Here is a 13,663-nt window from a genome sequence, read left to right as displayed (position 1 = left end):
CTCAAATTTAGCGGTCTCTTCTTTCCAATGCAAACAATTATAGCTCAGATAAGACAGACTATCACTGACGCTGAACAATTTATTAGTAGATGCACTAAATCACGTTACTGGAATAGCTGCAGTGCAGAATAAATGTACGTGCCATACTCTTCTTTTTTAGTTTTTAGAGGGATGTTAGGTTGTCTTGACATATCTCTGAACAGACTGATTTTGGCGAGCTCTCTGGGAAAAAAATGACCCGGAGTGTCGTTGTTAAAACAAACACCAAACCCCCTTCCCCAAGCCCCCTGAGGAAAACCTTCTGGTCCCTCGGAAGAAGACCCACGATGCACTGCACCGACCCCAGACGGCCTCGCTGTCCCCCAACACGGTTAAAACATGTACTGTACATTACCAGAGCTGTAATAATGAGGGATAAGCTGCAGGCGCATGAGTAAAAGGCACTTTCAGCTGGGAGAGCACACATGTCATCAACATGTTGTCAGAATATGTGAGTTACTGTAAACAGGAAATGTGTGCAGTCTGATTATGGAGCCTGTGTTTGTGTCATAATTATCCATTTTTCATAATGTAAAAGGAGAGAGGACGACCGGTCCACTTCTAGATTGTGAGCTCTCAAACATTTTTGTCTAAATATCCGTACCACATGAATCTGTTTGCTTTGATTTGTTAAAACACTACGCATCATGTGTAAAGCTGCAATAATATATTTATTTGCCACTTGGGGGATGGGGAAGCAAGCTGTGAACTTAACACTTTTACATTTTTTCCAAATTGCAAGAAGAAAAAGCAATTGATTGTGTCACTAATGAACGGTTATTCTACAATCTGGTGCCATTGAACCATTGCAGGAGAAGATGCTGGATGATGTACTTAAAGTTGAAAAATATGTAGAAAACATGATGGAAATATGGCATTTTTGTTTATTTTATGTATTCATTTGGGGGACGTCATCGTCTCCTCATCAGTCCACACAGCTTGGATGTTTTAGTGTCTTCTGTGACGTTTAAGTCACATGCTTCATGTACATTTCCCTAATCAGAGCTGCAGAGTCGGCAAATTAAAAATATCCATCACCAAAATAGAAACCCGCCGCATAGTTCTACACTCCAGAAATGTGTCTGTGTCATAATAGTTTTGGTAATGTTAAGCCACTGTTTGCAGAACAGATTGAGGCTGAAAATAGGTCTTGCATCGTATCGCAATAGATATTGCAGTGACTGACAGAAAAAGTTATAGTTCGTTAGAAACAGGACTTCTGCATCAGCAAAAAAACAAACTGCTGTAACTCTAGAGTTTGAAGCTGCACTTTGCAAAAGAAGAATTCTGGTGCATTTTCTGGTTTCTGAGACACAGTGACTGTGAATGGTCTTATCACAGTAAACCAATGTGATTCTACTGCTCATGCTGAGGCCACACATGTTTGGGAAACTGTGGATTTTGGTTTGCTCCCTTTCAAACAGAGTTGTAAATGCTGTTTGTAGTGGTGGTGGGGGGATGTAAGGGGCTTCTGGGTAAAACTGACTGTGAATGACAGCTTTAGATGTGGCTAGTGTTTGACTTCAGTTTAATGGTCTAATGTTCTACTCATTTGGGAATCTAAATGAGGGAAAAATAATTAAGATGTCAAAAATCTAAAGCAGTTGTTGTCATTGAAGTCATGTCCATTTCTCCCATATTCCTGAGCAGTAAACCTTTGGCTTACTACCAGTTAGGCTGTAATTATCTGTGTGCTTTGCCCCAATTCAAACTGCTATTCATAGGGAATTTAGGGATATCATATAACAAATATATATATGTATATATTTGCTAGCATAAGCAGCGCCACATCCTCCCACGTTTTTCTTCTGAGACCTCTGCTCCCTCCTTCTTCCTGCACATCGGCCGTCACACTAACACTTTAGGGTATAAGCCCCCCAACCTTCCCCGTGAGAAGTAGCGGACGACACACACTTCCAGCCTCCACTGTGACACACCCACACCCCCCGGAAAGAAAGAAGCAGAAACAGCTGAATACAATTAGGCTTTAAATTCCACTCGTTTCCCTAAACTTGATAATGTTGGAAGTAAGGGGAAAAGGGGGGGAAAGAGTGACAGAGAAGCCTTGATCTGGTGATCATTTATGCAACGTGTGCAGTTAAGTTATGTTATCCTTGACACTTGCATCAAAACAATCTTGGAATCGCTTTCTTTTTTCGTTTTCTATGCATGATAAACACCACTGATAAATATCACTGTAGCTCAATGATGTGCAGACTTTCTCTGAAAGCAGCACAACACCATAAGACAAACTGAGAGAAATCCGAATGAAGTCCCCATTTTCCATTGTGTAAAATTTTGGTATCTTGTAAAAGCAAAGGCTGTTTTTCTTCCGTTCTCCTGTCTCACTGCACTGTATCGTCAATTCCAGCGTGTTTTTGTTGGACTGAAGACAACACAAACGCCAGAGAGAAAAAGTGGTGCTGTTAAAAGAATCTGATGAAGACCAAAACTTCCTGCTTAAAATCTGGATTTTTCCTTGTGCAGTAAATTCCGAGAGGAGATTGTCGTATCCTTTGATGTTATACGTATACAGGGGTGGAAGAAGTAGTCCAATCCTTGATTTGAGCAAAGGTTCTAATGCAACAATGTAAAAATAGTGTATTACAAGCAAAGCTATACCTAAACTTGTTTTTAAATCTTAGGAATAGTTTAACATTTTGTGAAATACACTTATTTGCTTTCTTGCGTGAGAAGATCAATACTCTCATGTTTGATTGGTAAATATAAAGCTGGAACCAGCAGCCAGTTCAACACAAGGACTAGAAACAGGGGGAAACAGCTAGCCCCGGACTATTCGCGAATTGTCATTTTTACACTTAGTTCTTTATACAGATTACATAAACTAGAAATAGATTGTTGATTAGTAAGTTTAAAAGGTGCTGGTAGGCGTTTTAAATCTCTCTGACATTAAATATGTATGACTAAATAAGCAGCACCCAAGTTAAAGGTTGAAAAAACAACATCATTAGTTATCAGTTATAAAGAGTTGAACACTCAAGGGTTCAGCTGGTTTGATCAGATGTGTTTGACAGTGAACATAAAAGGGCTTTGTTTTTGAACATTAATAGCAACTACAGGACATTATTTCCCTCTGTTTTATTTGAGTAAACGAACTTTCCACCATTTTGGTATTATAACTCAAAAAGAAAGATTTCCTCCAGGAGTCCTGTAGGAGTGGCTGTGCTCTCTGGCTGAAGATGAGATGCAGCTGCCTGTCCGCTCTGTGTGAGTGGGAGGGAGGGAGGGAGGGAGGGAGAGAAGGAGGGAACGAGGGGGAGGCCAGATGGACGGGCAGCCGTACAGGATGCTGTATGGCAGCACCACTTAGTTCTGATCATTAAAGCTATATGATGAGTGTATAAGTACAGTGGTCTGTATAGGCAAGGGCATGAGACTGATGGACTTCCAAAGAAACAACATCTCAGCTTCAGAGTATGAAGGATGAATTATGAATCACCCAATAAGTGTCTGAGTCAGAGACTGCTATACGGAACTATAAAACAAGGTGCACTCGCCAAACTCTATACTTCATCCAGATATAAACAACTAGTCTTCAGAGCTGAACAGCCTGAACAGCTGTGTGTTCAGGTCACGGGGGATAAATCACAAGAAGACAGAATGGGATCAATGTGTTTCAAAACTTGCTGCCGAGCTCAGGCTGTTACATATCGGCACATGTGAGCCAAATCAGACTGCTGGCATGTTTTCTGCATGGTCATAATGTGAAGCACATTTTCTCAGCGCGAATGGCATGCGGAGAGCCCGGAGAGCCAGGAAACAGCTGATGACGAAGGATTAGGTCTGGGCCAGGGGAGTGGAGCCGACTGGGCCGCGCTGCATCAGGGCCGGGGAGAGGCTGCTCTGCTGCAGTACATACCAGCAGCCTGACGCACAGGGGGAAAAACCCCCATGGGTCAGGAGACAAATGAAACTTCACTACGTTTTACAAATCCTCGCTATAAACATTTGTCAGGAGTGCCTCCTCTGTTTTTAAGGTGGTGCTGTGAAATGTTCAGCAGGAGACATCCAGCCGATGTTGAAACTGTGGAGTACAGTCTAATACCGTTGATGGTAAAAGTACGACATGCATGCAATTTCCCAACAGCTCATCTGCAACAACATCACTAGAAAATGCCTGGACCGAAATAACCACAGAGCCGGTGAAGATCAAAAACTTCAAAAGGAACTAATTGTAGAGGAGGAGAGCATGCAGACACAAAACACATGACAACGTTGTTTTGATTACAGCTTATGCTAATTCAGATGCCCCCGTATCAGAAAGGTCATCTGTATAAAGAAGATGGACGTGCAGGTAACCGACCCAACAACTTAACATTACAGCAGCCGTTCATAGCAGGGAAATGGGGAGGCTTCCAGGGGAAAGACATGCATGACACATGTGTATACCATGAAACACCTTGCATTGCTATAATGTAACTCATTCCAGATACTAAAACCTTCCCCTGTGATGAATGAGAGGATATGATTCAAAGGCTCTGCGTTCCTCAGAAGAGACCGGATCACAGCTTAATGAGAGATTTACATTTAGAAAAGGGTGACAAAGGCCTTAAGTTTTATATTGAATCTGGTAGTGTTATCGCTAAAAAAGAGATCCAAAGGATGCTGGTGAGAGTGACTGATGCCAGGTCCAGGATCACCGCACAACCGCAGCTTTTCAATGAGCTTCTTCATGTAGCGTTGCAGACACGATTGATTCTGTGAGGGCCATTCACAGGGGAGGAGAGAGACTGATGGTCTAGCGGTGAGGACCGCCGGTTCACTCAGGGTGACTGAAGAGAGCTGTATAAACAAGCTCTTTAGCAGTGAAGCACAAAGTGGAGCGCATACAAACAGCTTGTGCTATGAAGCCATGTGTGTGTGTGTGTGTGTGTGTGTGTGTGTGTGTGTGTGTGTGTGTGTGTGTTTGTGTGTGTGTGTGTGTGTCTGTGTGTGTGTGTGTTTGTGTGTGTGTTTGTGTGTGTGTGAGACCCCTGGATACCTTGTCAAACGTATTCTCTTAGCGAGAAGATAAACATTGTTAAAGTTGCGCTATGTAAAGAATGAAAAGGTGTCTATGTACAGAGATGCAAGCCATCACCATGTTGATGTTTGAACAGGATGCTCACACTCTTTCACATTGTAATTCCTGGTGTGTACACATTCAAGTATGTGGGTAACAAACCACCAACAGAGACACATTACCTCTAACTAGCAACGTCACACAACAAAACAGACTCAAGTGTTAAAACCAAACATTGTCTTGAGGTATTAAGTCAGATTATTGTATCTGTTTAAGTTCAATAAACCATCAGTGCTGTGTTGTAAGGATGAGGTGCATCTTGTCTCTGACAGACAGCTATGAAATTGGATCTGTCACAGTGGACTCACCATGCAGGCTAAGTGAATATTCACCACTTTGTATAGTTCATCTTGTCTTCTGTCAACAGCTGCCAAGCAGCCATGACTAAAAGTAAAAGCATCGACAGTGACAGAGAAGTAAGACCTCTTACCTTCAGGGTGATCCCAGAAGCATAGACAAATCTTCCCTCTCTGTCCGAGGAGGTTGCTGGACAGCAGTCTCGTCCTCCTTCTGAAATCAGAGGAGAGATGTCCAGCTGGTTGTCTACAGGGACTGCTGCCTCAGATGTATAGATCCCTCAGATGTTCAGTCTGAGGTTAATCTCTGCTGTCCCGGGAGTCTGCCGGAGGAGGTACCGCTCTGAGCCCGGCTGTTTGTTTAGTCAAATCACAGCACCACGGGGGTCTCCTCTCCTCTCCCACACTCTGAAAAAGCTGGCCCACCGTTCCCAAAGAGTGCTGTAAGTTTAAAAAGAAGTGTTCACAATGGAGACATGCGCACGCACATACACACTGCTTCCCTGACAGATTCACACAGAGGAGGGAACCAGAGGTCCGGCCCTGCTGAAGCTAGAGTAAGAGTGAGTTGGAGAGAGAGAGGAGGGAGGGAATTGTGAGTGGGAGTTGAGCAAAAAGCAATAGAGGGAAGTTTGAAAAAAAAAAGAAGTGAAGGGAGAAAGAGAATAGACAGAGGGAGAAAACATCGAAACGCAGGTTGGGTTCTGCTTGTTGTTCTTCGATAGCAGCTCAGGGGTCCCCAGCTGGAGTGATTTGTTTATGAATGGAGTGGCGAGCAACTGGAGGTGAACTGAGACAGTCTCTATTGGCAACAGAAATCTGGACCGCATCTAACCCCTTCATAAAACAACAAACACAATAAAAAGGAAGAGAAAGAGTGAGAGAGTGAGTGAGAGGTCCAAACAGGGAGAGAAAAAAAAGGTTTTGGCAGAGAGTGGCCTGCTTTGGAAACAAACATGGAAGTCTCCGTTTCTCAGCAAAGCAACTTCACTTACATAATCACACTGCTAGGTGTAAAAGACGTAAACACACACATCTAGCTTGGATGGGACCCATTTTTCTTACATGTCACATGTCATTTTCTGTCTTTTTCCATTTATCCCACATAACATAATTCAACACCTCCTTTTTTCCTCACCCTTTTCTGTCCCTTTCAGCCTCTCTCTTATTCAAACCCATGCAGACACACACCATGCAAGTACATCCATATTGGCTCTCAGCCTAATTTCTTCCTTTCCCAGGATGTGAGCGTATGGCTTGAAATTCATAACACAGCCCTGCAGCTGACGAAGGCCTTTTCTCTCTTACAAGGGGTGGATGGCCAACAGGGGGAGGGGGGAACAGGGGCCAAATTGGACAGTAACCATGTTCTCCTCTAATTGTGAGGGTAAATCTAAAAGCCCTGCTAGCAGTAATTAGAGAGCCAGTCAAGCCCCAGTTATTAGATAGGAGGGGAGCAACACCACACACGACTGTGCCACCTTAACATCAATCTATTTCTAACTATGTAATTAACACCTTCTTGCAATAAATCTGCCCCAAATCCACCGCCCCATGAATCCACTTTTGTACCTTTTAGTGCTTGCAAAGTCAATTAAAATGTTTTCAAGAGATAATAGGTAATAATGCAGCAATACAACATCAACATAAGGCAGTGATCACAATCCTTTATCAGCTTGAGGTAAGACACACTCTCTGTCTAAACATCCTGCAGCTGTTACAGGAGACACTAAATCTCTACATTTTTAAGAGCACCAAGAAAGATATATGTCGAATGTGGCATTTTTTCTATTTTCTATAATTGCACAATATGTTGTCCAATGCAGTGGTTGGTGGAGAAAGAGAACACACTGGCAAAGTCTTTACATTTGGCAGCTGTGCTTGTTTATTCATGCCGCTTGGCAAAGTCACAAACCACACGATAAACCAGACTCTAAATAATTCTGCTACAACAATACCCAGCCGATTCAGCCGATCAGAGCAGCTAAAGAACGGTTTCTCTCACTGTTAATCTGGGTTGTTTCCATCACTGGAGTTCAACTAGTGCTACCTGTCAAGCAGCTGTGAGCGGAGCACCATGGGGAAGGACCCAAAAGGAGGCAATGCAGGCAGACAGCAACAGGGATTTGGTGACCAAACATATAAGCTTATTGTCATGTACAAAAACAGCAGGAATAGCAGGAATGGGGCAAGGAAAAGTGCAGGCAGTCAGGCAGATACTATTAGGTGTATGTAGTATGTAAACAGTTTCTGGGTAAAAGAGGTAGGGGGGGGGGGGGGGGGGGGTAGAAGCAGGAAACACTGGGGCTGAGGAGACCTTGTGCTGAACCCCATACAGCACTGATAGATGAAGATGGATGAAGTCATTCAATGACTGATCTGTAGTCAGATCTATAGTAAATTGCACGGATATATTGTAGTAATCAGAGGCCCTTAAAGACTTGATTCAGATGTTGTTCGGGCCCAGAACTGAAAATCAGAAAACACTGGGATGTTTCTAATACACAACAACAACAAGAGCAGCAACAACAATCATCACCATCATCACATTTCAAGATATCGCCTCTCAAAGAAAATGTCTAGCAGCAAGACAGGAGAAACTCAATTTAGAGCTTAAACAATTAGTTTAATAAGCTAATGACCAGCCAATAGAATAGAAAATGAATTGGCAACTATTTTGATAATAGTCATTTTAAAAGCAAAAATATCATTCCCTTGTTTTTCTTCAATGTGATGCTCTGTTACGTGTCTTTGTCTAATGTAAGAACAAACTGACTAACGTTGGGGTTTTGACTGTTGTCAGACAAGAAAGGACATCATTTTAGACTTAAATTATAGATAAATTGTGATGTGTATTTGTACTATTTCCTTAGATTTTGTTTAACTCAATTACATACAGAACATCATGAGAGCGATTAAAAGTCCAGCAGGAGAAATTAGAGAAACTAAAGACGTCCTGGTGACCTTTGTGTGTGAGACACTGAGCATGTGATCACAACGTCTGGCTCAGGACCTTTGTTGCATGTCATTCCTCTCTTTGACTCTCATTTCCTGTCAGCTCTCTACTGCATACTGTCTAATGAAATGCAGGAAAGAAATACTTACTTTCAAAAAAAGAGAAAAAAGGGGGCCGAAGCACTAGTTAAGTACATGTGCTACTTTAATTCTCAGTCTATCATCTGAGTGGTCGGGTTGCATTCAGACTAAACAGAATATGATTCAACTTGAATCCTTTTCTCTATCTTTTTTAAAAGATTCACTAGAAATGTATGATGTTTTTGTTCATCAACAACAGTAACCTGATGCAGTCTTGCACCAGTCGTTACTAAAACCAAAGTTTGTATGCTGTTTTATGGTTAATGAGGCAGTATTTGACACTCTATAGTCAAATATACTGAAACTGTGGTGGTGAGATGTGATACTTAGTAAACTAATCAACTTGTATTGGCCGCTTGTTGACTGGTCACTTCATTCGGTTGTTTAGTTGATCACGATCAATGATGATGGTGATTCTTGTACAGCATTCAAAATCATTCTCCAGTTTTCAATGTTTCTCTGTCACTGTGAAGCACAGTCTTAAATACATGCTGTAGGTGTTTTCAGCACTTGATAAGTACTGTTTGCAGGCTTTATTTGGGCTGTAATAGGTCTCAGAGGAAGCTTACTGTGGAAGATGAAAGCTCTGGGTGTGTCTGCGTACCTACAGTACCTCTCATTTTAACACTTTTAGAATTGGTGAAAAGAGGCTACAAGCCTCCTATTAGTTCTCAATGCACTTCAGCGTCAGGACGACTACAAAGAGACCAGTGGGAGCATTGTTTATGCTCCACTGTTTAAACTGGATCTATATACATGTTTCATTCCCTACAGTAACCCGTCACTTAGATAAATATTAAAGATCCATACGGCCTGAAAAGAGCTTAAGTGCTTCACATTTAAACTAAACCTCCTCTGAGTGAAGTTTTGGGGTCACTTAAAACCTAACAGTCCAGTTTGTACATCAACACACGCTCTAATGTTTATTCTGTAAGTGATAAAACCACGTTTCTTTGGTTTATAGCCAAGTTGGCTATGATCTATTTTATTTCAAGCTTTTTGCGATATGTGTCTGGTGTTGCACTTTTCTCCCCATTAACATGCGCCTGCTTCATGGAACAGCTGATATCTGTTACAGCTTATATTGACTCCTCTGACCAAGATATAGAAGGACCCACAGACAGCTCAACATGTGGAATACACAATATACTTTATGCCATGATATCTTCAACTAAATGTGGAAAATAAGGATCATATGGAAACTGCATGTTTGTGTATCTGCAGGACTTCAGACCTGGTAGGTTACTTGGCAATTTTCAGTATTTTGCTGCCCTCATGGGGCTGTTTAAAGTTGTTTCAAGTTCATGGTAGACATAGAGCTACTACCGAGGACAAGGAGGTTACATGTGATCAAAATGAGTTTATACTCTACTATTACACAAATGCACCTGTTGGATTTCTTAAAGCTGGTTTCGGTTTTGTAAATACGTATTATATGTATGAATTACTGTTTGTACCTGACAGTGTAGAAGGAAGCATTCAAACCTTAATGTTCTATTTATATAGAATTTAAAAGTTATGTGAAATAATACATGTTTTTTTGCATAAGTGTGGTAATTTGGACTCATGAACTAAGTATTTAAATCCTGGCTACTGCCCCACTGACCTGCCTAATGAATACTTTTACATTTCTTATTGCTACTTATACTCATGTAGTTATACTTTGGTGAGATTGTGACTATGTTTCACATGGTGGTTCAACGTCTGATAAGCTTCTACCACCACTGAGCCAACTTTTATCTTGATTTACAATCTCTGTGCTGGATATCACATGACACCTTCACGTCTACGTGCGTTCGTAGGCGCGCGCACGTGTGCACACGCTTTACCCACACCTTGCATGATGGCCTTATCAAAAATGATCCACCAGGTTAGACTCGGGATATCGGGGTCAATGCCCTCACGTCGCCAAGACGAGCAGGCAGGTGGGTCTCAGGCTGAACGTGACGTCATGTTGATACTTTTGAACTCCTCGGCAGTAAATCTATAAAGGTGTGTGTAGTCTTACTGCACAGGTAGCCGAACGTTAGACTGAAGTGAAAACAGAGCGCCAGCGCATGCTGGGAATAAACAAGGAGGCCTAACATGCTCCAGGTAGTTTGATTCCCCGAGGTCTACCCGAGATTTACCCCACCTGACGGACGAGGACACCGGTATGTACCCCAACTCACAGTCGGCCCGACACCCGGCTCAGACACTGTCACTGAACAGTCAGTACTTCCCGCCTCCGTATGACTTCACCAGTTATCATCATGTCCCGGGAGTCGGTGACCCGTCGACAAGTGCCTGGAACTCCGTCTACGCTCCCCGGGAGGAGTACCCGTACAGCTTCCAGGGGTCAAGCCCCAACGCCGGGCAGCTCAGCTTCTCCTCCCCGGAGCTGAGCGTCATGCCTAACGCCGCTGGAGGGCCGTACAACTTCATCTCTGGACAGGACCCCTTCAGCTGCAGGAGGAGACCGCATGAACCCATCAGACCGTCCTTTTCAGGTGGGACTTAAGACTTCATACTGCAGACAGCCATAGAGGTCACTGTAGGCTTATTGTAGGCTGCATGGTGCAGTGGCCTCTGATAAATTGTAAATGTTAAGACATAACTATACATTTAAAGAATTATAATTTAGTTTTTAAAAAAGTTCTCTGAAGTTGTTTTAACACGCATGTTCTGATCTATCTTGGGGCAGATCACAAATTGGATGTTTTAATTTGCTGATGAATTAATCTTAAGAGGAAAAGTGTCTTCTAGATAACACAGTCAAATGATGATAACAAGCTGAACCCTGGGGGATGAGTGGGTGTGTACAGATTACAGATATGATACGATTTCAACATATACACAGAGTAAAGTCATACTGACTGCACACACACATTCATCAAGCTTTTCGCCTCTCCCTTCCGCCAGCATGGTTTGAGATGTCAATGCAAAGCTAACAGTGGCGGCCGAGAAGTCTGCAAAAATGTCATTCCCCACCCTCTCTGTCCACTGGGTGGGTGCAAAAGGGTGACAACCTGGCTAGATAACACAGGCACTACAGGAAGTCTGCCGAATATGTCAAACCGAATATCCTCTTAAGGCGAACCCTCGTCCCTTACTCATGTCTGTGTGTGTGTGTGTGTGTGTCTGTGTGTGTGTGTTGGTCTGCCTCAATCGATGCTGTCACATGGTCAAGATTTCAGATCAATAACTCTGACGAGCCAGTGTGTGTGTGTGTGTGTGTGTGTGTCAATGAATAGCTGCCTGTGTAAACACCTATGTAAACACCACTCACAGTGATAAGGAGAACCACTGATGCAATGCAGAGGGGAGTCTTTACATTAGTTATAGTTAGCGTGATTAATAGAGTTAATGAGGCTTTAAGTGGCGCCTGAACTTGAACATGGCACCAGACGTCTTCAAATTAGTCATCTGTTTGGACACGGCTCACACTGCACGTGACTCACTGGCATTATAATCATGTTTAACACACCTATTTACTTACAATCACTAAGTCAGCCAATCATCCAAACTGGTATTAGTTGTTTTACTAAATCAGGTTTATTTTGTGTGATTCAGGAACAAAGACGCGCACTAAGGACAAGTACAGGGTGGTGTACACTGACCAGCAACGCCTGGAGCTGGAGAAGGAGTTTCAATGCAACCGATACATCACCATGAGGAAGAAGACCGAGCTGTCAATGGCACTTAGCCTCTCTGAGAGACAGGTGAGACTGGAGCAAATTAAGGTTAGACCTAGAAAGGTAAGGGGTGGAGAGAACAGGTTAGAAACAAAGGGGCATTAATGAAAAAAGCAGAAGCGAATGTAAAATAAAAATCAACCCCAAACTCTTTAACATTGTTAAAGAGGGTCATTAACTATAAAGGTCTGTAATGTAGCATGAGGACAACAGGTGAGATCCACAAACTAATAATTAGGCTCATGGGCAGCAAATGCCTCCTGTGACACATTGTGATGGTCATCCTGCAACCTCCAACAGCTGAGCAATACTGTGAGAAGCAGCTTAAAGCTCCAGTAAAAGCTAACTCGAGTTAAGATTTCCTTTATTCAACTATGTAACTCTTGCTGAACAGCAGCCACTGTGGCCACAAATTGCAATTACAGGCTATTTGTAATTGCATCAAAAGCTAGAGGTCGTACCAGACAGTAAGGCTGTAGCACCAAAACTTCAGAGGGTACAGAAATGTGTGTGTTTTATCGATTATAGAAACAACTCTTAATTTGTAAGAGAAATAAAATGTCCTAGTTCTTCTTTCAAAAGTTATGTAAAGTTAAGTAATCTCGCCCATCGCAAGAATCCTGCTGCTGTGCAAGGTAAAGACAGCCACTCGCTCATTTTGGTTGACCCCTCTTGTTTCTTCTTTGTATGTTTTTGTGACTTGAGCAGGTGAAAGTGGTGAGGAGTGAGAGTTATGAAAGGAGTAGGCTGAATTGTCTTCATGGGATTTACATTGTTGATATGTTAGTGATATAAGAAAATAGAAAAATTGCAATTGCTAAAAACACAGTGATGCAGTACCTTTGGCCCATGCAGTTGTTTGGTGCTGTATTTTTCTTATTGTCCGCTTTAGAACAAACAGCAGAAACCTCTGTAAACTATAATGTTATGTGGCCACCAAAACATCTCGTACAAGTAGTGTTAATGGAGAATCCCTCATTCTCGCTCTCATGATGCTATTGTTGTTATTATTGTTATTTCACACCTACTCACTCTGCTTGTCGAGTCCACAGTTAGAGTGCAACAAAGTCATTCTGGGAACGAAGGAAATTACTAAACTTAAGCAGAAGTAGATGGGGCAGGGCGATAGAAAGTTGTCAACTGAAGATAACACACGTAATTACAGGCAAAGGGTCAAAGGAAAGCAAACACAGAACAGATAATGCATCACTGCTATTTCTGATCATACCTTATAACCATCATATTGGAGCACACACTTAATAAATATGTTTCTGACGTTGATATCTCAGGTGAAGATTTGGTTTCAGAACCGACGTGCCAAAGAGAGGAAGATAAACCGCAAGAAGCTGCAGCATTCTCAGCAGGCCTCCACAACAACACCCACCCCAGCAGCGCTGGGTGGACCCGCTGACACCCACATCACCACCAGCCCCAGCGACAACATTTTGTCTGACACGATACCAGAGGAATACTAG

General features: G+C 42.5%; 1 protein-coding gene across 1 annotated transcript; it reads left to right on the top strand.

Annotated features, from left to right (window-relative positions):
* The first annotated feature begins 10,669 nt into the window (after positions 1-10,669).
* On the top strand, positions 10,670-13,663 carry LOC142962492 (homeobox protein CHOX-CAD-like). The gene is made up of 3 exons (XM_076103014.1): positions 10,670-11,003; positions 12,067-12,215; positions 13,478-13,663. Exons 1-3 carry the CDS (start codon positions 10,670-10,672, stop codon positions 13,661-13,663), a joined length of 669 nt encoding a protein of 222 aa, XP_075959129.1.

The sequence above is a fragment of the Anarhichas minor genome, unplaced genomic scaffold (assembly GCF_050575085.1).
Source record: "Anarhichas minor isolate MPS153535 unplaced genomic scaffold, ASM5057508v1 ptg000028l, whole genome shotgun sequence".
Classification (NCBI taxonomy): Eukaryota; Metazoa; Chordata; class Actinopteri; order Perciformes; family Anarhichadidae; genus Anarhichas; species Anarhichas minor.
This window is presented reverse-complemented; position numbering and strand designations above follow the sequence as displayed.

Bases quoted from the DNA above. Each gene is read 5' to 3' on its own strand.
- LOC142962492 (XM_076103014.1), top strand. From the start codon at position 10,670: ATGTACCCCAACTCACAGTCGGCCCGACACCCGGCTCAGACACTGTCA. The intron at 11,004-12,066 runs GTGGGACTTAAG...TGTGTGATTCAG, and splicing joins CATCAGACCGTCCTTTTCAG to GAACAAAGACGCGCACTAAG. The intron at 12,216-13,477 runs GTGAGACTGGAG...TTGATATCTCAG, and splicing joins TTAGCCTCTCTGAGAGACAG to GTGAAGATTTGGTTTCAGAA.